The following is a 24936-nucleotide window of genomic DNA, read 5'->3' on the forward strand; positions in this document are numbered from 1 at the left end:
ACACCCTCTAGGTTTCAAAATTCCACTCTAGCCACCAACTCTAATTCCAGGGGACTACTAAACTTCATCTCTTATACACTGCCCCACTGTCAGCTCCACCCACTCTTGGTCTCAAGTAACAACCCCTCGTGGCACTGTCTAAAGCAAAGATAAAAGTCAGTTTTCATCGACTGCTATTGACTTCCTGGAACTCTGCACTGAGAAAGATGCTGAGACCACATGTGGACTCAGTGGGAAAGAACCCTGGGGTGTTGCTGTGGTGGGTAATAATGTGAGTTATGCATTTGCCCTGTGGTTTTAGGATCTTGACAACACAGTTCCTTACCCTCTTTGACTCCAGAGACAAATTCTGTCTTCCACAACAGTAATATCCTAGACCTTTTAGAACTCTTCATAATAAAGTTCTTATCAATTCCAACCTGGTTCTCCTTCATTCTTTACACAGGCATTTTTCTCAGTCCACCTCACCTGCCTTCCACTCCATCTTCACGAGGGCCTTCAATCACAAAACTCTTCCACCTCACCCCGTACAACCTCTTCCCTGTTTCACTGGACTCCTAGCTTCTCAAGATCCTGTGGTCAGTAGTTTAAACTCATTTTCTCTTACCTCTCTGATTTAATCACCAATTCTGGATCACACCATCATCTATATTCTCTATTTAAGTCTAGCTTTCTTGAGCAAGAGATAGAAGTGCTAACCCCAGGAAACACAAATTCATATTGCTCACCTTCTATCATATCTTTAATCCTGATAATCTATTCTTTTATTCATTTCAGTGGCTCTGAAACATAATCCCCAGAACAGTATTTCCATACCATCTTCACTTTCCTCAAACACCTAATTCCATGGTCTCTTTCTCTGTGCACTGTAGGGAGCTCTTGTATATATAAGATATTTGACTTCACTTCAACATCATACTAACCCATGTCCTGTAGAAGTGCCACAGAGCTTAGTGGTTAAGGCCACAGTTGCTGGAGCAACCAGCCTAGGTTCAACTCCCAATTCTGCCCTTACTGCCTACGTGACCGTTGACAAATTATTTAACCTGAGTCTCAGTTTCCTCATCTTTAAAGTGGGGCTATCATAGTAGTATGTACCTCAGTGTACTGTTGTGAGGAAGAAATAAGTAGCTCTTAGGACAATGCCTGACACTATGTAAGTGTTCAATAGATGTTTTCCGTTTCAGCCTTTTAGTATCAAAAGAAGAAATGTTTGCTTCCTTGCTATAGCAGACCCTTCCACCTCTACTGTTAACAAGCTCCTTCCTACTTCTCTAGAATCCCTTCGTCTATAATATGTTGCAGTTCTCTCTCTACTAACCTCCTTTCCTCTATCTTCCAATATCCTAAGGTTTACTATGTCTATTAAAAAATTATTTGCTTGATCCTACCCCCTTATGGCTGAACTGTCTTTTTCCTTCAGATTCCATATGCTTACAATGCCTCTTCTTCCTGGTCCACATGACCTGGCCTCTGGCTATTGCTCTGACCTCATCTCACATCATCTTATAACCCTTCTCTCACTCCAGCCACAATCCTCTCTTAGGTCCCTTGAACAAGCCAAGCACATTCTAGCTCCGAGGCCTCTGAGTTGCCATGTTCTCTATCTGGGGCTTCTCTCCCCAGTTCCACTACCTTATTTGCCTCTCTCAGTGTTTCACCTCAAAAGTGCTATCCTCAGTGAAGCCATCCCTTAACCACTCAGGTTAAAGAGCCCCTCAATTGTTCTCCATCACACCTCTTGCTTTATTTCCTTCAAAGAACTCTCTCCTCCTGAGAACAGGGACCTTGATATCTCTCTCCTTCCTGAATACCAGAGGCTGGCTCCATAAATATTGTTGACTGTATCAGCAAAGGACTTTGCTAGAATCTGTGGAGATACCAAACCAATCAGACACAGATCCTATCAATAGAGTTTATAGCCCATAGTGGAGAAAAAATGGGCCCCAAAGTATCTGCAATATGCAGCAAAAAGTACTCAGAGCCTTCTAACATGCAAGAGAAGAAAGAGAGGGCTTTTGCCTGGGGAGTTCTTAAAAGTCTTGAGAAGGAGGTGGCATCTGAGGTAGACTTTGAAGAGAGGGTAGAATTGATATTCAGAGATGGCAGGAAGGGGTAAAGAGCATTCCTGATGGTGGGCCTTCACTTAGATTTTCTCTTTCCTTTATCCATTATCCTCCATCTATCCCCAACTACGGCCCTTCTTTTCCTTTTCACAAGTCCCACTTTCTCTTCATTGTCACTATCACCCTAATTTGAGTCCTTATCACACATCATGACGCCTGGCAGACCTGATTGGTTTCCATCCCTTAGTTCTTTCCACCTACCAATCATTCCATGTACCGCTGGGGCCTGAGGAGACCCATTGAAGAGCATTCCTTTTCCTCACCCAACTTTTGAACCAATTGAGACGGACAGAGGGTGGCCAGATACATGGGGATCGAAACATCAGCCAGTTGGAGGATGCAACTTAGTTGCGTAGCAGCAAATTGAACCCCAGGATTTCACAGACTTACCTCTGAGTCACAAGCATCACTGGATAGCCAGAGGCCTTCCCTCCTGGGAAACTGCCCATGAAGGGCTGATGGATGGCATGGAGGAGCAGATCTGGGCGAGTGGACCAGAATTAGTGCTCTTAGGAGAGCAGCTGAATTAGACCTGGTTCGTCTCCTAAACTTGCCAATAAGTCACTCCTCCTTCTCATGGGTGGAGTGTGCAAAGGGATGGAGAGAGGCCAAGAGTGCCATTCTAGCTGATGTCCCTTTACATGGACACATAAGGCCACTGAAAATGAGGGTCCCTGCTACCCTATCACCACCTTTCACCCCACCAACTTCCACATTTCTTATCAAATACCCTCTAATCTTGAGTCTCAAGACATGTATGGGTGCTTCTTGCCAAATATATCACAGTAAGTCTATTCGTATGACTTTGAAGGTCCTCCAAAGTCTCAGTCTACTACTCCAAAATGTCCCCCTGTTCTAGGTTAGCCTCCTGACCATCTCATACATACGCTGTGTTCTTTCCACCTTGACTTTGTGCTCAACCTTCAAAGTTCAGCTGAAATAGCCTTTCCTCAATGAAGACTCCTCTGGCATTCTGAATCACAATCATCACTCTTTTCTTTGATTCCTGGTTAATAAAACACAGTTTTCCAAGTCAATTTGTTTCATGTTATAGTACTCAACTATGTTTAAGCCAGAAACAAAGGGAAAAAATGAACTAATGTTAGGTCTTTGTCCTCCTCGTCACAGGCACATCAGGGCACACTAATCATGACACTGACACACATGCCCATAGCAAAGAACATGAAGAGAATGATACTACAGGAACCAAAGCCGGACTGTGTCTTGCACATATTAAATATGCTCCACAGGCCCTGCTACAGTGTTGGCCAGTGGAGTACACAGATGGTATTCCACAGATATTTTTATTAACAAATTTGTTCTGGTAGAAATGAACTAGTCTTTTCTATGGCTACTTTGGAGACTTTCTTTTTGGGTAAAAAGAGGATATTCTATTCATTTTCCCCTCATAAACCTAGAAAAAAGATTACCTATCAGCTCTAGTGGAAACAGACCTGTAACATATCTGGCTACATATTAGCTAGATATACCAGTTTAGGGATCTCTTCCATCCAGTTCTTTGCAACAGTGATAGAGCATAAGAGCATAATCTCTTCTATCCAGTTCTTTGCAACAGTGATAGAGCATAAGTCAATACATTCCTGGCCAATTTTTCTCAAGTGTGAACCCGACTACGAGATCACAGACCCAACTTTTTAAAAGCAGAGTTTTTCTGTCTTCTGTGATGAGGGCAAGCCCTAGCCTTTGTTGAGCTTTTTAACCCAGGAAACAATTCCAAACATCACCTTTCATACCATGCTTATTCTTTGCCATGGTGAGCTTTTGGCTCTACATCTCCAATCTATAGGAATTAAATATAAAAGACCCTCCCATACTGAGGCTGCTGGATTTGAGGCATAAATGGCATTCCATTACGATTTCTTGATGCAGCCTACAGAATTAGAGACTTAGAGCCGGAAGGGATCCTAGAAATTCCACTAGTACATCTACATGTGAGGCAGAACCTATCAGCTGCCTTCATCAACAGAACCTAATTTTGTTCAGGTATGGGGGCAATACGCTCAGGAAAGATGGCCTCTCCCCTGCCCTGTGAAAAGAATAATAATTTGTTTAATCCAATCACAATAAGCCTATTTTCCTTTGCCAGAGATTGCCTTAGGGGTGGACATGTGACCCAGTTCTGGCCAAGGAGCGGGTGCTATTGGGAGCCTCTGGAAAAAAGACCCAGAAGAGAAGCCCTGCTTTCTTTCTTCCTGGCTTTTACTGTTGGTATTTAAGAAAATGATCCGAACACACTTGGGAAGTTAGGAAAAATTTTTTAAAAAATGATCCTTGGGGCAGCTGTGGCCACTTTGTACCAACGAGGGGAGAGAAGAGAAATCACCAATATACCAAGGACAACAAAGCAAAAAGATGGAAAGCCTGTAGGTCCTGGATGACCCCAAGACCACCTACCCCTGGGTATCTTGTTAAGTGTTCATTGCATAAGTCCTCGACATTCACTAAGTGCTCAATAGTTATCTGTTAGATAAAAGAAAAAATACAATGCTATTTTGGCCTTACTATTTGTGCCACTTTTGGTTGAGTACTTTGTTACTTGCTTCTGAAAGCATTCTAACTGACTGAACACATTTGGAAAGAGGTTCCAGGAAGCAAAATGACTTGGCCAAGGTTATACCACAAAGTGGGCAAGTTGAGAGTAGAACTCCAACCTCCAGACTTTAAATCTAGATCACACTGTGTTTTATTTGTGGTGGAGGGCATGAGTCCTAGCCTTCCTCAGGCTGGAGAGGCAGTATAACACAGTGGTTATGTGCAGTCTTGGAGTTAGGCTTGGCTTAGAATCCTAGCCCTGCCACATACTAGTTGCATCTTCTCTAAGCCTCAGTTTCCTCCTTTGTAGATCAGGATAATATCATCTATTATGTTAAACTGTTGTGATTATTAACTAAGATAATGAATGAACACTTCTTAGCACAGAGCTGGGCATAAAATTATCGCTCATTAAGTGATACTGTCTTACTGACAGTAGTAATAATAACAAACTTCATTCAACTTGAATCAAGCTGTAACTAAGGAGAAAGGAAAGAGAAGCCCTTTCCATTTTAAATAAAAAACAAAACATCACTATTCTGTCCTGACTTTTAAGCACCAATACACAGAATTCAACTTTCCACGTGCTCATGCTTGGTACAGCAGAGTTTTCTGAAATACAGCTGATACCTTCAAAGGACTTCCAATCTGGTATGGGAGATGGATGGACAAGCAATTATCTATCGTGCACAGCAGAGTAAAATGTGCCATGGGAACATAAAGTGAAAGGGGGAAAAAAAAAAGAATTTTAATTGAGAAAAATCTGGAAAGCTCCCAGGGAGGATATGGCATTTGAATTGGCCCTTGAAAGATAATGGAGGACTTTCGGAAAGTGAAAAGGGCAGGGAAAGTATTCTGGGATGAAGAGGCAGCAAAGGCCCAGGAGCTTTAAAGCACATGGCACTTTCAAAAATGGCAAAAAGGCTCAAAAGGAAGAAGGTGTAGGTGATAAGGTTGGGAAGATACCTGGATGCTTTATAAAGTTTACACTTGATTTTGTAAGAAATGGGGAACTGTGGTTCACTTTTGAGAACAAAGTGATATGAAAAGATTTGTGTTTTAGAAAGAAAACTTTAGCAGTTTATAAAATTAGTAACCATAGTTTTCCTTAGCCAAAAAGAAAAAAAAATAAATTAGTAGGACAACCAGGAAAAAATATCAGACATTTTGATTCAAAGGTTCCCATAGAGAAGTGTTATGAATCAGAATGTGGGCTGTCAATGAGGCATATTGGGTTTCCAAATAGCTGCCACAGGCCAACATTCAATAATGTAACCAATGGAAACTATACGACCATATAAAATCAATTTTCTGTGACCTATTTTAGCAACTTCTTTGTACTGACTAATCTTGCTGAAGGGTGAATCATAAATTCAGCAAGAGACCATGTCCTGGTGACCTCACTTGTTCTTAGCCTGCAGGAATATTCCCACCTCTACTGGCTCCAAGGCTTTTGAGAAACATCATAATTGAAAAAGCAGTCATTTTAGTATAAGTCCCAAATTTGGCTTTTTTTTAAAAAAAGTGAAAGATGGGGAAAAAGGGAACCGAAACAGACTAACACAAAACCTGGGATAAAGAAACTCTACTGCCATGGTTTTTCTAGCCCTAAAGAAAATCTCTGCTTGAGACCTTCTCCTGAAGTACTTAGAACAAGAAAATACAGGCATAGGGATGGTACCAGGTCAGCAGAGAGTGAAACCGACGGAAACAAAAGCCCAGTTGACCACTGCCCTTGCCAAGCAGATGAAAATGTGAACACAGTCAGGAATGGAAAAGTAAGTTAGATTCTGGCAGTTTGTTGAGTTTCAGAGCTCTGTAGCTAATGCAAAGAATGTCTTTAAAATTTTTTTATTTTAAAAATTGCAACAGCGGTTCACCCAGAAGTAGAGTTACAAGACACACAGAAATCTTTCTGTGTTAAATAATTTCAACCATACCTACGTTTTCATTACAATTTTTTATTATCTGACTACAGTAATTAGCTTCCACACAACCATGAGTCAGGGTCAGTTCAAATACATCCTAGAATGATATAATTTTGGAGTTGGGAAGGACAATAGAGATAATTTAACCTGCCTCAGTAGGTTTGTAAACCAAACGCAATAGACAGTAAAGTTGTCTATATACAGCCTCACTTGCTCTATGTGTCTATACTTTGTTATAAGTGTGTGTGTGTATAACCTATATTTCATATATATGTTCACATGTTCACATGACTTTTTATGTTCTTATCTTATGATACATTTATGTTTAGATTGTAATTCTGAAATGTTAAGACCTTGTTTTCTTTATCCCACAGGGAAGTCCTTGGTGCTTATGATTGTGTCATTACTCAATGAACAAGAACAGAGAACAGTGATGCAGAGGGAAAAGGGTTTAGTACAGACACTAGTGAAGAGCATGTCTTTATACAACTAAGAGTAGTGCTAAGACTAGAAATCAGCCATTCTTTTTTTTTTTTTTTCATTTTCTGGAGTTGACTTGTAAGAAATCAGCCATTCTAGTAGTAGGATCAGGGCCCACTCCCAGGGCTGGTTCCCAGTCATACCTTGCTATAGCTACCAAGAGCATAGCAGGCGCTGGGATGGCAGTAAGGAGAGGCACTGATCCTGAGGAAGCTTTGGTGTCCACCACCTACCTTGAGGTTCTTCAGAGATAATTGCCTCTGCTGTCACTTTGCCTTAGATCTATTTCTTCCCATCATCACTTTATGATTTAACCCTGAGACAGAACTACTCAATCCTCAGATGATGGAAATGGTGTTAACTATTTAAGATAGGAAAAAAGCCACATCCCATCAACTGGTGGCAACCTTCATCCACTAGCACAGCCAACATTCCTTCTTAAGAAGTCAGAGCTAGGTCTGCCTCTGCCTGAGGCAAGGCAATCTCCAATGTAAGACAGTTAAAAAATGGGCCAAACACGTGTATACCTATGTAACAAATCTGCACGTTCTGCACATGTATCCCAGAACTTAATGTATAATCTTTTTTTTTTAAATGGGGCAAAACCCCAAAGCTCTCCCTTCCATGCTTACAAACCCGTCGGGGTCGGTTCACTTCAGCTGTTGCCATGCTAACATTAAACAGTATGAAAGGCAAAGTGACTGTCTTCCTTTTGCGGATTCATTGGTCTCCTAAGAAACTGTGACCAGCTCTGTGTCCGAGTATTTCAGCAAGTAAGTTAAATACAGGAAACAATCCTTGCTTAGCTGGATTGCTTTGGCGTGCCTCAGTTTTTCTGAACCAGTGATAGAGTTACAAGGCACACATAAATCTTTCTGTGTTAAATAATTTCAACCATACCTAAGTTGGTTAATTTTAGTTCAGTGAACATTATTGTACTGATCCCCACCAACTACCCGCATAGGGATTTACTGCCAATGAGGTTTTCAAAGTGGAGGGCTGTGGAGACTGAGGACCACTAGCTTCCAAAGTAAGGGCACAGCACCAGCTTAGTGGTTAAGAGCCTGGACTCGGAGGAAGACTGCCTAGATCCAAATTGAGGCTCCACTTCTCCCTCACTGTGGGAATTCGAACAAGTTACTTATGCTTCCTGTGCCTCAGTTTCATCATCCTTAAAACAGGACCAATGAAAAACCCATGTCACAGGAGTGTTCTATAAATTAAATAAGCTGCTATCTATAAAGCACTTAAAATTGTCAATGAACAAAGTGTTAGCTGCCACTACCACTGCCATTATTATTTTTTTTCCCCTCTCTTTCCACCTGGGCTCTCTCACTTACCCTGAGAGCAAACACACTGGGTGCTCAGATGTTGGCTTTGACAGTAATAAACAAACTGTTAATCTGGTTCATGTATTCTGCTCTCAGATACCCCTTTCCCATTCTAGGAAAGCAGTGGTCTCCAAATCCAAAGCAATAATCTTCTATAAAGAAACACAATTAAGGAAGAGAGAAAAGTTGAAAAACGTTATAAAATTATCTCGAATGATTGCCAACTTCAGAAAGACTAAAGGGCAAACCACAATGATCTCACCAGGCTTTGTGCTCATCAAACAGCAGTCAGATTCCTGTAAGAAGGGAAATCTTAATTGTGCCAACGCAACTCAGGAGTCTGAAATGGTATCTAAATAGCTCTCCAAGCTCTCCAAGACCAGAGTAACATTCTTCCAATGTTAGGGGCACTTTATAAGCCACATACAGTCAGGGAGGGGAAAGTGAACACATTTTTGATTTTCTCTTATCAGGGCAGCTTTTGAGACAAAAGCCTATCTTCATTTTTCAGTATTTACTGCTGCTACAGAGCTTCACAGAGAGTGTGTACAAATGCTTAATGTTGATGTGAAGGTGGAGAAAGGGAGGATGTCAGAAAAGAGGGTGGAGTCATTTTTTCTAGAAAGACACAAACCAGCTAAAGAAGTTAATGTCTTTAATTTATCAGCTTAGTTCTTACCAGGATTACACTCATTTTACATTAAAAAAATTTTCGAGCACATATTTTTGAGCACATGTTCAAAGCACTAAGTTAGATACTGAAGATAAAACAATGGGTAAAATTCTCAGGTGAAAAGTAACTTTAAAAAGAAAGAAAAACAAATGGGTAAGAAACAATCGCTTCCATCAGTGACTATAAACTCTGGTGTGAATGACAATTAAGTAGCTGATCACAAATCAGTAGGAGAGAGGGAAAGAATGGTCTATTTCCCATTAACAAACCAGTTAATAACTATGAGAAAGTATACCACAGGAAGGCCAATTCATTTCAAGAAATATTTATTGTGAGGCCCATTTTATAACAAAAAAAAAAACCTTGAAGTGCTTGTTAGTGTCACTTTGATTCTCATTGATGGATTTCAAATTCAATTTATAATAGTAACAATCATATCATTCAATGTTTACAACTTTTATTAAGTGTTCAAGCATACTGAACATGGTTCTAAGAAGCACTGTAGATGTTTTAACCCATTTAATGACCACAAGAAATTGAGGTCAGTACTACCATTACCTGATACTTTATGTCCCCAAAAAAAAAAAAAATTAACATGGGGGTACAGAGTGATTAAGAAACCTGCCCTATGTTATACAACTAGTAAGTACTAGAGCAAAGTTGGAAACTCTAGCAGTCTAGGTTTAGAGTCAGTGTTTCTAACAAATATGCTACTTTGTTTGACCAGAAGGCCTCCTTCAGACCAGGCTTCCCTATTAGCAAAATAGCTGCTACACCCTAGCTACCCACAGCGCTCATTATACCTGAGCCCAATTTGCTTTATGTACCCAAAACAGCATTTATCCTCAGAAAGGCTCAAGAGCCTGATTATTCATCACCAATTGAGACAGAAGACGCAGAGGCCCTACCTGATGAAGAAGACCCTCTGACTTGTTACAGGAGGAAGGAAAGGGATGAAGTGGGGTAGGAAGAAGGAGCAGATGAGGGAAGACGCACTTCGATAAGCCTTTAAGCTATTCAAGGTGAGTTCAGAAAAGGAGCCAGGTAAAAAAATGAACATTAACTGGAGAAAACATAACCATGCAGTAATAACACCCGCAAGTAACAGAATGACTGGGCTAGACACAAAACCTCGTCAAAAGAAACCCACTGACAAAATTTTATTTCTTCTGAGGAGCCCCCAGCCTTTCATTAACCCTTGTTAACTGAGAACAGCAGGAGTGGGAGAAAGGAGGATTATGAGTCATTTGAGACACTTTGAATTTGAGGTGCCTGTGGTACATTCCAACAAAAATGCTCACCAGGCAGTTGGAGATGCGAGTCTGCAGCTCAAGGAAGAGGTCTTACCTGACCCCAAATCTCCTGGGTCCTTACCTCCAGCTCTAGCCAAGGTATTGCACTGCCTCCCTCTGCTTTTGGCATATTCCTCAGGAGAAACAATGAGTCTTTCTTCAGTTTGGATTACTAACTTAAAAGGTTTTAAAGTAAATTTTACTCAGAGATCTTGGCTGATTTTGACTAGCAGGCACCTGGATATTGGCACACCCCTCCACGAATGCTTGTGAGAATACCAGCTTGTGAGAATAAGTGATCAGCCATGCAATCTAGAACTGCAGCCTGAAAATGGGTGGCCACTGCTTGCCCCTGCCCTTCAACTGATGGGCAATAGGAACATGATTTATCTTGCCTGCTCTCCAGAGAATGCCAGAAAGAAAAGGTGTCAAAAACTTGGCATGCCATTTACCCACATTTGCTATCTCCTGGATGACTAAAAGGTGGCAATAGCTGGGAGCAGTGGCTCACGCCCGTAACCCCAACAGTTTGGGAGGCCTAGGTAGGAGGATTGCTTGAGCCCAGGAGTTTGCGACCAGCCTGGGCAACATAGCAAGACCTTGTCTTTACTAAAAATAATAATAATAAAAAATTAGCCAGGCATGGTGGTACACGCCTGTAGTCCTAGCTATATGAGGTGGAAGGATTGCATGAGCCTGGGAGACTGAGGCTGCAGTGAACTATAATTTACACCACTGCACTCCAAACTGGGCAACTAAGTGAGACCCTGTTGGAAAAAAATTTAAAAATAAATAAATAAATGGTGGTCAGAATATATTATATTGATACTTGCAAATGCCATTTGTTACAGTTGACTTTTCAAAATACCACTCAGTTCTCATATTTCAACATAATTTAATATTAAACTTTTTTAAACATGAGAATTAAATAATTATCATGGTCTGTAGAGCACTCAAAGGAGCAGTTCAGATCTTTAGAGAGCCTAAGAAAGGTTGAGTTCTTGTATTTACAATCAAAACAAGCTAGGAAAAATAAAATTGGAAATATGACACCCTCTTAACTTGGGCTACACCAGGGATTTAGGATGGTTAAGGAGGCTTTGTGATTAAAAACCTAAATGAATGCCAAGAAACCAAAAAAACTACTGAGGTTATTTGCTAATCAGAAGGTGCAACTGCTTGTACATGAGCTCAAGGCAAAGCTATCATTCTGCTAGGCACTGGGCTTACAGCAACTTGTATGTCCCTTAACATCTTTTTTTTTTTTTTTTTGAGACAGTCTCCCTCTGTCACCCAGGCTGGAGTGCAGTGGCGCGGTCTCACTGCAACCTCCACCTCCCAGGTTCAATCGATTTTCATGCCTCAGCCTCCCAAGTAGCTGGGACTACAGGAGCGTGCCACCAAGCCCAGCTAATTTTTGTTCTTAGTAAAGACAGGGTTTTGCCTTGTTGTCCAGACTGGTCTCTGACCTCAAATGATCCGCCTGCCTCAGCCTCCCAAAGTACTGGGATTACAGGCATGAGCCACCATGCCCAGCCATGTCCCTTAATATCTAATCAGTCATCAAGTACTGTGCTTTAAAATATCCTTTTTTTAGCCAGGTGTGGTGGCTCATGCCTGTAATCCCAGCTACTTGGATGGCTGAAATGGAAGGATTGCTTGAGCACAGGAACTCAAGACCAGCCATAGCAACATAGCAAGACCCCATCTCTAAAAAAACCTGAAAAAATTAGCCAGGCCTGCCTGTAGTCCCAGCTACTTGAGAGGCTGATGTTGGAGGATCCCATGAGCCCGAGAGTTTGAGGCTGCAATGAGCTACAATTACACCATCGTATTCCAGCCTGGGAGACAACAAGACCTTGTCTCTAAAAAAAACGGATTTTAAAAGAAGAAAAAAATATATATAATGTCCTTTTCTTTTCACTCCCGTGGTCACTACCCTTGGTTAGATGTAAGACTGGTGAGAGCATAGCAGAGAAGACAAGGAATTACAAGTCATGAATTAGAGTGTAAAAAATAAAGGATTTGAAAAGGATGAATTTCAGGAACACTGCGTTTCCTTAACAGACATACTAAACTATATCCTTGCCTTGGGTTACACTTATAAGCTAATTTTTATAATTAAAATGTTGAACGCATCAATAGAATACCATGCAATGATAGAAATTGAAGTAATACTGAAACAGCAGTGAAGTACCAAAAATGGTCTCCCAGTTAATTGAGTAGAAGCCATCTACATTAAAGGTTGAGTAGGGTGACTGAGAGTCATTAGTAACAAAAATTGATAGCCTGTATAAATGAGATTATCTCAAAAGAAATTCTGGGGAAAATGGAAGAGAGTTTGTTGTGTCTCACAGAAGAGCAAGTTCATTAGTACGTATTCATGTGCACACATACGTGAATAAAGTATGAGGAGAAAGGAAATTCAAGACCCTCTGCCATGAGGGAGGACCTAACCACCCTCTCCAGCCATTTCCTGTCACTGCTGGCTACAGGGTCCTTTGCTCTACTTGCCAGGGTCTGCTTGCTCTCTTCTGCACGCCCTTCTCCCCACCTTTGTTTACATTGTAACCCTGACCAAGTGCCATGTCCTGTGATGCTCTGTCTGCATCTTAGTGTCCTTCCAGATGTAGCTCAGGTTCCATGTCCCCTTGTATGCCAAGCCCTTCCTGAGAAGCCCAACCCACAGTGTCTTCTCCTTCTTCTGTCCTCTTATGGTCACTGCCACTCACTCTTATATGGACAGTAAAATGAAAGCCCCTCCCACACATTTCAATGGCCCATCTACTGTCTCTCATTACCAAGTACCTTCTTGAGTCTTTGCTGGTGTTGGATCCCCTCAGCTAGATGAAAAGTTCTTTAGGGCAGGGATTGTGTCTTCACACATCTTTAAATCCTTCCTAGCATAGGCTCAGCCCAACGTACGATCTACTGTAAGAATAGGCAGTATCATACAATGTGCACAGGAAAATACTATTAATACATTAACTATGAGAGTATTCTGATTCTAACATACAAGATTAGAAAGGGAGAATTTACCATAATTGTCTTTTCACTGAATACCTCTTAGGAAGATACTAAGACTGTTGACTTGAGGCCTGGTAAAGTACACAAGAAAATGGAAGAGGGAGCTTAGATAAGCAAGGCCAGATATGGATGCTGGAGCGTTAAGATTCTCGTGAGGCAGATTAAGAGAGACAAAGGAAAAATCAACAATGATTCAGTAGAAGTCAGATATAAAAACATATAAGCTTATCTGAGTCACAGCCCCAAAAGAAAAAAAAAAAAGGAAATAAATAAATAAAATTTAAAAACATACCGGTATTTCCTTGAGCATCTTCTATCTTATTTGGTAAGGGTAACAGAAAAGATGGCCTGGTGACGTGTGGGCCTTGAAGCAATGGCTGCTGCTGTTGCTGCTGCTGCAGAGGCGTGGTTTTGAGGACCACCCTCCAGTCCACTTGGGTAATATCTGATCGTGATCGAGCATGCCCTGGCTTGAAAGTTGAGGTCTCATCCAGTAAGTCATTTACAGAACGAGGTCGGTCCCTCCGACGCTGACAGATATTGAAAAAATTAAAGGTTGATGCTTCCTTTTGTTCCATCCAGGAAAGATTATCTGGGGTTGTCCCTCTCTGGACCATAAACTGTTCTTTGGCTGGGAAGACATTTTGAGCTTTGGTTTCTAAGAGCCTGCTCTTACAGTGGTCCCAAATCATGCCCCCCTTGCCCAAGGAGGTGACATTTCTCATAGCACCATTGTCTGTTATGTTACTGAGTACCTCATGCCCCACCAGTTCAGGGACTTCCTGGATCCCATAAACCTCTGCTTGCTGCACAGCCTTTTCTAGCTTACTATCCAAAGTACTAAAGAACTCCTCCGTAACTTCTAAGGCCGGGCTGATATCATCCACTTCCAAAGCTTCCATGTCACAGGCTCCAGGAGGCCTCAGCCTCCTAAGCTGGTTCCAGAAATGGCTTCATGAACATTCACCCAACCAAGAAGGGTGCTTCAGCAATACAGCTATGGAAACAACTGGAAGAAACCTTCATTGGGCTTCCTGGAGCAGGCCAAACACAAAGGTGGTTGATGTTTTCCCAGTAATTAAAAGCATTTGCTACTAGCTAATGGACATTAACAGATGTATAGGGAGACCAAATGTTCCTTTAAGATTATTCTTCAGCAAGACCTCTGTGAAGACAACAGGAAGTACTTGTCAAAGCAACGCCACGCCAATCCTTGATTTCCTGGAAGAAAATAAACAGGATAACGTTGGCACATGGTTCATTGTATTCTACAGTACACAAACCTGCCAAATTGCTTTCCCACTTCTACACCCGTTCTATGGCAGTCAAGCACAAAGGCAGACAACACCTACACAGAAGTGCCATTGTCAGCAATACGTATCACTACCCGCTTCGGATAAAAACTTAAACGGAGCAGGGAGGAGCACTTGATAAGAGGAATTAAGGTCAATAGCTTTTACTCACACAGAGAAAATGCTTTGAGAGCATTTGTGAAAAGACTGCCCTGGCAAATCTCTGATATGCTGACCTAAAATAGTAAGCAAAAGAGACTAGGAATTCTGTGACTGGGCCTATATTGTAATCAGTCTAAAAGTCATAAATGCCTAAGTCCTTTCACCAACTTTGAAGGCACTGATGATTTGCTGGGTTTAAAGGTGCCACACGGAAGCAGAGAAGAAGGTTCTGCCCTTTCTTTAAATCCAAATGTGACTGTGCTTGTGCTTCTTAGACTTAGATTATATAATGCTTGATGATGACTCTGGACTTCAGAACTGCTCTGGCATTCTTAGGGTTTCAGGCTCCAAACTTCCCGAGACTTCCAGGATTGGCCTCAGAGTATGGGTCCGGTCTGCAGGGTGTCTAAGAGCTTAAGGTGAAGTCACGGCCTGAGTGGCAGGCTTGAGTTCATCCTTTTGTCTCTACAGAACTCAAGTTCCAAACCTTATATCTCTACCTGGGCAGAAAGAATCCTACATAAGTAGTAACCCACGCTTTCAAATACTAGATTACCAAGGCCGGGCCAAATTAGAGCAGACCTTGACAGTGATGCTGTCCAGTACAGTAGACAGCAGCCATTATGACCATTCAAATTTAAATTTAGTAAAATCAAATTTCCTCAGTTACACTAATCACATTTCAAGTGTCCAACTATCACATATACCTTTGTACCTTTACCAAAAAAAAAAAAACAAAAAACAAAAACAAATAAAACAACTAGGCAAGGACTTTTTAAATCCTTAACTACTTACAAGTAGGCAAAACTAGGCAACTAGCAACACCATTATATATTGACATGGTTTGGCTGTGTCCCCGCCCAAATCTCATCTTGAATTCCTACGTGTTGTGGGAGGGACCCAGTGGGAGGTAATCAAATCATGGGGGCAGGTCTTTCCCGTGCTGTTATTGTGATAGTGAATAAGTCTCACAAGATCTGATAGTTTTAAAAGAGGAGTTTCCCTGCACAAGTTCTTCTCTTGTCTCCTGCCACATGACACATGCTGTTCACCTTCCACCATGATTGTGGGGCCTCCCCAGCCATGTGGAATTGTAAGTCCAGTAAAAGTCTTTCTTTTGTAAATTGCCCAGTCTAGGGGGTATATCTTTATCAGCAGCGTGAAAACGGACTAATACATACATGTTGTCACAAATGTACATAGACGTGGTTTCTTTGTAAAAACTTCACAATTTTTATGGTTAAATTCATTTTTTCCACTTAGGTCATTAAACCATTACATTTATATCAACAGCACCAATCTACTTAGCTTAACACATGTAAATTAAACTCATATATACAGACCTTTATTTTAGATGTATCAAGGAGGTTTGCAGTTCATAGGATCTCTATAGAACCTCCTGCAAAGTGATAATGACTATGAATTTGTCTACTTTTACATATTTTGATATTTATTATGTTAGTACTTCATGAAGCAAGGCATAGATTTATTTTTAGAACTATATACTAGTTATAAAACATTTCTAGCTGTAAACAGGGTTATTTTTTCTGAGTCTAAAGTCAAACCTTCAGTCTCTCCAACTGTGTAACAGGGTTTTAGTGCTTCTATAATTTTGAAACTTGGGATATTTTTCAATTTCATCTTGTATACCAGAGACAGAAATATACATAAATACAATAAATCTTAAAACTTTTCATTCTTTCCTTACTAAAAACTGAAATGAACATAAACAAAGTACAAGTTTCCCAATGTATAAGAGGCTCCAAGGTTCAGAGTATTAAGTTGTTCACTGAAGATTATTGATATTCCTTTTCTCATCCAATGTTTCAAATTCAGTCTTTACTCATGACAGAGAAAGTGTAAATAACCTTCAAAGTAATTGTTTCTTTCTCTTTTTTTTAATTTATCGAACTATCTAGATACATTATTTTTTATGCTTCTGGCTTGGTATTTGCAGGCTGGTTAGAAGTATATAACAGGCCAGGTGCAGTGGCTCATGCCTGTAATCCCAGCACTCTGGGAGGCAGGCAGATCACTTGATCCACCAAGAGTTCGAGACCAGCCTGGCCAACATGGTGAAACCTCATCTCTACTAAAAATACAAAAATGAGCCAGTCATGGTGGTGTGCACCTGTAGTCCCAGCTACTCAGGAGGCTGAGGTGGGAGGATCATTTGAACCAGAGAGTCGGAGGTGGCAGTGAGCTGAGATCGCACAACTGCACTCCAGCCTGGGCAACACAGTGAGGCCCTGTCTCAAAGAAAAAAAAAAAAGAATGTATATAACCATTGTTGGCCATGCTGGTTGGTGGAATACTTCTAACCCACATGGTCTAAATAGACTGTTAGACAAGGAAACTGGCCTTTGGGATTATCTTTTCAACCTTAGTATTTCATAGAAGAAGCCACTGAGGCCCAAAGAAGGCAAGAGGCCCTATGAGCACTTTCATGCTCTTAAACATGCAGGCAAGTTTTCACCTCAGGGCCTTTGCATTGCTGTTCCCCCAGACACCCCAACATGGACAACTCTCTCCTTAGCTAACTGTTCATATGACCCTCCCTGACCACCCTCTTTAAAATCATAATGCCCTTCTCTGCCCTAGACTCTTGATCTCCCTTACTCTGCTTTCGTTTAAATAAACTTTTCATTTTAAAACAGTTTTGTTTGTTTCTGTTTTTGTTTTGGACGGAGTTTTGCTCTTTCGCCCAGGCTAGAGTGAAGTGGCATGATCTCAGCTCACTGCAACCTCTAGCCCACTGCGTTTAAGCAATTCTCCTGCCTCGGCCTCCTGAGTAGTAGGGCTTATAGGCGTCCGCCATCATGCCTGGCTAATTTTTTTATTTTTAGTAGCGACGGGGTTTCCCCATGTTGCCAGGTTGCTCTCGAACTCTTGAACTCTGGTGATCTGCCCGCCTTGGCCTCCCAAAGTGCTAGGATTACAGGCATGAGCCACCACTCCCGGTCAACAGTTTTATATCTATAGAATTATTACAAAGATAATACACTCAGTTTCTATATACCCCATGCTCAGTTTCCTCTATGTAACATCTTACATTAGTATGATACATTTTTCACAATTAATGAACCAATATTGTTACATCATTATTAACTTGTTATACTTTCTTCAAAATTCTTCAAATTTCCCTAACGTCCTCTATCTATTCCAGGATCCTATACAAGATACCACATGACATTTAGTTGTCATGTTTCTTGGGCCTTGTCTTGGCTATGATAGTGTCTCAGACTTTACCTTTTTTTGATGTCTTTGACAGTTTTGAGGAGTACTAGTCAGGTATTTCATAGAATGTCCCTCATTTTGGATTTGTTTGATGTTTTTCTCATCACTAACCCAGGGCTATATGTTTTTGAAGTGTCACTGTCATCATATAATATTAAGGATATATACTATGAACATGACTTACTACTGTTCACGTTAACCTTGATCACCTGGCTTGAGGTACCCTTTTTCCTTAAGCATTTACCACCTTCTAACATACCATTTAATTGACTTATTTAACATTTAGTATTTCTCTCCACTAAAATATAAGCTCTACGAGTCCAGGAATTTGTGTTCATTGTGTTCACTAATGTACCCTCAATACATGGAATAGCGTTTGGAGTGCATGCACACATACACACGTACTAGACACGTGTTGAACAAATGTGTTGCTGTTGTGTTGCATAAGAGAGTGCCTCATGACCTATCCACTTCTCCAAGTTAAAGTTCTTCACCAACACCCACCTGTTTCACGTGTCCATGTGAAGAGATCACCAAACTGGCTTTGTGTCAGCAACATGGCTGTTTATTTCACCTGGGTGCAGGTGGGCTGAGCCCGAAAAAGGAGTCAGCAAAAGTGGTGGGATTATCATGAGTTCTTACAGGTTTTGGGATAGGTGGTAGAGTTAAGAGCAATGTTTTGGGGACAGGGGGTGGATCTCACAAAGTACATTCTCAAGAGTGGGGAGAATTATAAAGAAACTTCCTAAGGGTGGGGGAGATTATAAAGAACCTTCTTAAGGGTGGGGGAGATTACAAAGTACATGATCAGTTAAGGTGGGGCAGAAACAAATCACAATGGTGGAATGTCATCAGTTAAGCTATTTTCACTTCTGTGGATCTTCAGTTGCTTCAGGCCATCTGGATATACACTGCACGCAGGTCGCTGGGGATATGATGGCTTAGCTTGGGCTCAGAGGCCTGACACCACCCACCTTGTTATTTTACTCCTCCATGCTTTTGTCCAAGCTGGGGAGCTTTTCCTAATTGCTCAGGCTCTCATAGCACCCTGGGTTTGCCACATTGTACTGAAATATCAGCTAATCTCTCTAGATCCTACTCTAAACTCTGAGCTACTTGACTGCAGACACCATGCCCTTCTTACTTATCCTCCTATATACTCTCTGTCTTCATTCTTTTAGGCTCTGTCTTCCAACCTTACTCTTTGGAATTTCATCTTTTTCCTGAGCTCTATAGCTCTCAAATTCACTACAGTACAAGAGTCTGATGTCAAGTTTAATTTCTATAATTGAGTACTTCTTACTAGCTTGCCTCATTTGGTTTTGAAATTAATCAAAATATAATAATACATTCAGATAGGTCAAAATATAAAGGGGACCTTCGTCTGACAAAGTGAAGGGAATAAGATCAGTATGTGGGGGCAGTGTGGTTTGCCTCAGTACAAAATTGGAAATCAGGAGCTAATTAGAACTGTGTTCTAAATCTGGCTCAACCACTCACTTGCTGGGTGGCCTCTAGCAAACCATTTAACCTCTGCATGCCTTACTCAGCTACCTGTATCCCACAGAGTTGCTAATATCAAATTGCTTTGCGTGTGGATCATTCACTAGGTAGCTGCTCCAACATGCCTTTACAAATGTAAACTGCTACATCATTATGGAGCACTCCACCGGACCTCACCCATTCAACAACCACGTGTTCCTCATCTCTCCCTGGAAGTCCAACAAAGGTCTGTCAGTTCAACAAAGGCAAAGTCAGCAACGAACTATTTATAATACACTGCCTTTCAGCCAAACTCAGTGACCTATAGGCATTTTATCTTATATTTGTATAGAATGCCCTTTCTGTAAGAAGCAGTATTTCCCCTATTTAATAGATTGAGAAATTGAGGAAATAAAAGAGCTCAACCCAAAGAATCCTATGCATGCGTCAAAACGAATCAGTGTATTGCTATTTCCTAACTAAGAAATCTGTTGTTTACATGATCGTTATGCAAGGCTAATTAACAGGATGAATACAGTAGTTCTCCCACACAGAGACAGAAGCACTTATGAGTAATAATTCTACCCTGACTCACACAGAGATGCCGTGTCCTCCTGAGCTGGATAGTAAAAGCACCGACTTCCTCCTTCTTAGCTAAGTGACTCAGAATATTATGAGGGCCACATTATTTTAGAAGCAGCTGGACTGGGAAGAAAATTGCAATGGCAAAGATACCTAGGACAACTTATGTCTGTCCATCAATTTGCAAAAATAAGAGCCAAAGGTGATTACAAGGATGGTCCACATTGAGGGTGCTCACCTGGTCTTCACTTTGGTTTAAAGTTGTGGCTGACTGAGAATTTTTTAAGAGTTACATAATGTGAAGGATACACCACAAGAGGATCTGCCCCTAGTAATATGGCCTTTCTGGACCACAAGGCTACATGGTGATGTAAGGATGTGGATGGAGCACAGGCATGCCACAAGCAGCAGAAAAGGAAATGGTGCCAGGGTGGACCTCATAAAAAGAGCTCAGAAGGCTATCAGATGAAACAGACAGCTAGAAACACAGATGGAATCCCATTTTCATAGGTTTGGAGCAAACATTAAATGGCTACATTATATCTAAGTTTAAATGAAAGAGAAGACTATTGCCACAATACATAAAGAGCATACCATTAAAAAAATAATGTGGGCTGGAGGTGGTAGCTCACACCAGTAATCCCAGCATTTTGGGAGGCTGAGGCAGGAGGATAACTTGAGGCCAGGAGTTCAAGACCAGCCTAGGCAACACAGTGAGCCCCTTTCTCTACAAACAAAAAATTAAAAATAGGCTGGGTGCGGTAGCTCATGCCTGTAATCCCAGCACTTTGGGAGGCCGAGGTGGGCAGATCACGAGGTCAGGAGATCGAGACCATCCTGGCTAACATGGTGAAACCCCGTCTCTACTAAAAACAGAAAAAACTAGCCGGGCGTGGTGGCAAGTACCTGTAGTCTCAGCTACTCCGGAGGCTGAGGCAGGAGAATGGCGTGAACCCGGGAGGCAGAGCCTGCAGTGAGCCAAGACTGAGCCACTGCACTCCAGCCTGGGTAATAGAGTGAGACTCTATCTCAAAGAAAAAAAAAACAAAAAATTAAAAATTAGTCAGGTGTGGTGGCATGTGCCTGTAGTCCCAGCTACTCAGGGGGCTAAGGCAAGAGGATCCCTTGAGCCCAGGAGTTGGAGGTTGCAGTAAGCTGTGATTGAACTACTACGCGCCAGCCTGGGCGACAGAGTGAGACCCTGTCTCAAAATAAATAAATAAATAAATAAAAATAATCTATATAATTTTTTTCCAGTTCTAAAAGTAATAAATACTTGTAGAAACTCTGGAAAATAGTGACAGACATGGAAAAGGAAATAAAAATCAGTCATGATCTCATAACTCAGTCAAAGTAAATCAATAGGTAGGTGTACTTTTGTCTAATATTTAATTGGAATCAAAAACTATACAGTTTGAGTACACTGTTTGTTTAAATGTATGCACCAAAAAAATCAAATACCAGTAAATACTAACCTTGCCAAAAAAAAAAAAAAATAGACAAAAAGAAATGTCCCAGGGAGTGCTGTGCCTACTTATACCTTACAACCTGACACAAGACCTCACTCAATGGAACTTCTCTTCTATAGCTACCAAAGGACCTCCTTGTTACACAGCCATTAGTGTTTTCCAAAGTCCTTAACCTCCTTGTGCTGTTAACCAGCCCCTTCTTAAAAGTTTCTTCCCAGGGTACTACATTCACTGAAATTTTCTTCTCATTTCTACCCACTTAGTCTCCATCTTCTTCCTTCCCTTCCTGGTCTCATCAAATGGGGGCGTTGTCCGAGTTTCTTCTCTGGCTAGAGCTACATGATGTTCTCCTTAGATCAATTTATCCACATGTGCAACTCCAATAACTTCTTCTACATGCATGCTGTTCAAATTTCCACCTTCAGTCTCAATCTCAGAATTGAATTCTGGTCCTATGTTCCCGGCTATTTGTAAGACATTTCCACCTGGCTTACTAAGCTCCATTTGTCTAAAATTACACTCATTTATTTATTCAATAAGTATTTGCTGATTGCCTACTATGGGCTGGACACTGTGCTGGGCACCAGGGAAACCCTTCGATGAAGCTCCCATTGGCAATAAGGTTCAACTCTTTAATCTGACATTCTAGGCCTTTCACAATCTTGGGCTAGTTTGCCATTCCAACTTTCTACTTCAATTCACACACTCTTTACCTCCAAACTGAATGCAGTTGCTCAAATGTTATGCTATTCCAGTTATTTCAGGAAAGGTTTACAGTTATCTCTGAAATACCCTCTTCCCACCTCAACCTACTGAAATTCTATTATTCAAGGCCCAGCTCAAATGCCACCTCTTCCGCAAGCTTTTTTGGGTCCCTGATCCTAAAATGGTCTGTTCTTTCTTTAAACTGCCACAGAATATCTTTGGTGCCTCCCCCATAACATATACTGCACGCTGCATGTTCCCTCTCAAATGACAACGATGACAATAATTACAAGTTATCAAAAGCCTATTTTGTGCCAGGTATGTTGCTTGGTATTTCTTATCTCTAAGCCCCAAAATGTATAATGTGAGTACTATCACCCTCATATTACAAATGAGGAAGTTCCATTATATCAAGTAAACTGCCTGATATCAAGTAACACGCCTACCTACTGGACTTAGAGGAACCTGAAAGCAGCAATTCTGCCCTCTTCCATTTGTATAACTCTCACTGGGTCTAGAACTGTGGTTAGTACACAGTGGGTACTTAGTAAGCATTTGTTGAATGAATAACTGAATAAACAGTATATTTTTAAGCCACTAACATCTGTAAGTATATATACCACTCTAGTTTCCTGGCAAAATTATATTTGAATTCCTTATACGCTCGTTACAGTAAAATTTGACATACTTTCCAAAACGTTATGTTGAACTGAAACTTTTACATTTTTTTCTTGGTAGAAAACGCTTCCTAGCTAATAAAACCTGGGCTTAAAAATAACATGGCAAAGATCAGGTAGCAAAAACCTCACTCAGACCTTTTATAGAAACCAAAGCACCTTTGCATTACTTAGGAATTGTCCTGTGAACCACTACAATATCAGCAACTTGGCTGGGTTCATTTTCCAACAACTTAGAGCTCAAGCTCTTTACAACACCAGTGATGAGATGGTCCCTTTGAAATAGCCCCAACAATCCACTTAAAGCATTTTTCAGTACATCTCTGCACATGTTTATTGTTTGCCACCTGCAAAATCATTGAGACATTTGCTGCCTCAGAAACCTAACTAAATATAAGCATGGCACTTTAAATCTCAGATTGCTTTGCGACTGAAGGCAGCAGTGTTACTGCACCTTGATGTCAAATTGGAAAGCCAAAGCTTCTGGCTGGGAAGCCCATTTTCATAAAAACCACCAGAGATCCAGTATGTCCTGCTCTTAGAAACAAAGCAGGAGGACACAAACTTCAGTTATGAAATGTCTACAAATGCAGACTTGATGTTTTCCATCTCCCTTTGCCTCCATGGCAGAGAACATTGACTAGAAAACAAAGGAGCCACTTGAATTAGCTTTATCTTGGGACTGAGAGGAAGAAGGCAAAAACTTCCATGATAAAAACCATATATCAGCCTCCAACTGCAACAGGAGTAACTGCTGAGGTACAAGTAGGTACCATCAGAGCCAAGCCAGCTAGTGTGGCTGACTGCAACAGTGAATGTAACAACAAGGAAGTACAGTGAGACCAAATATGCAAGATACCCAAAAAGGGCTGGGGAAGTAGACTTAAAGATGTCATCAGTTCATATAACTATTTAGAATCCTCCACTTGAGCCTGAGTAATAGAGGTTGTGTTTCTAAATTCAATACAGGACTGTGTTTATCTAATTATCTCACAAAACTCCTAAAACTGAGGTAATCTCAGGAAAAAATCACTTGGTTTTTACAGAAAATAATCATTTTTCACATGAATGGTTTAGAATAAAGCTTATAAAGTGCTTGATAACAAATGGCCAACACACATATGAAAAAATGCTCAACATCACTAATGATCAGGGAAATGCAAATCAAAACCATAATGTGATAACACCTTACTCCTGCCATTCTTGGATGTTTTAAAATTTTAATTTTTTAATTAAAAAATTTAAAAAAATAGATGTTGGTATGGATGTAGAGAAAAGGGAACACTTCTACACTGCTGGTGGGAATGTAAGCTAGTACAACCACCATGGAAAACAGTGGGAGATTCCTTTAAGAACTAAAAGTAGAACTACCATTTGACCCAGCAATCCCACTACTGGGTATCTACCCAGAGGAAAAGAAGTCATTATACGAAAAAGACACTTGCACATGCATATTTATAGTAGCACAATTTGCAGCTGCAAAAATGTGGAGCCAACCCAAATGCCCATCAATCAACAAACAGAAAGAAACTGTGAGATATCTATATATATAATCTATATATAGATACATATAGATATAAATATATGTATATGATGGACTACTACTCAGCCATAAAAAGGAATCAGTTAATGGCATTTGCAGCAACCTGGATGGGTTTGGAGTCTACTATTCTAAGTGAAGTAACTCAGGAATGAAAAACCAAACATCGCATGTTCTCACTCATAAATGGGAGCTAAGCTATGAGGAGTCAAAGGCATAAGAATGAGAAAATAGACTTTGGGGACTTAGGGGGAAAGGGTGGGGAGGAGGTGAGGAATAAAAGACTACAAATCCGGTTCAGTGTATACTGCCTGGGGGATGGGTGCACCAAAATCTCACAAGTCACCACTAAAGAACTTAGTAACTAAATACCACCTGTT

At 40.9% G+C, this 24936-nt stretch overlaps 1 protein-coding gene across 5 annotated transcripts in view; it reads right to left on the reverse strand.

Moving 5' to 3' along the window:
* The window catches only part of PLEKHM3 (pleckstrin homology domain containing M3), a 203323-nt gene that overhangs the window by 164045 nt on the left and 14342 nt on the right, over nucleotides 1–24936 (reverse strand). For all 5 annotated transcript variants that reach the window (XM_007966037.3, XM_038001652.2, XM_038001653.2 and 2 more), the window contains one exon: nucleotides 13703–14631. In XM_007966037.3, coding sequence (XP_007964228.1) covers nucleotides 13703–14312 — 610 coding nt within the window. In that variant the 5' untranslated portion in view covers nucleotides 14313–14631. The remainder of the gene's footprint in view (nucleotides 1–13702; nucleotides 14632–24936) is intronic.

Source organism: Chlorocebus sabaeus, chromosome 10 (genome assembly GCF_047675955.1).
Source record: "Chlorocebus sabaeus isolate Y175 chromosome 10, mChlSab1.0.hap1, whole genome shotgun sequence".
NCBI classification, from domain to species: domain Eukaryota; kingdom Metazoa; phylum Chordata; class Mammalia; order Primates; family Cercopithecidae; genus Chlorocebus; species Chlorocebus sabaeus.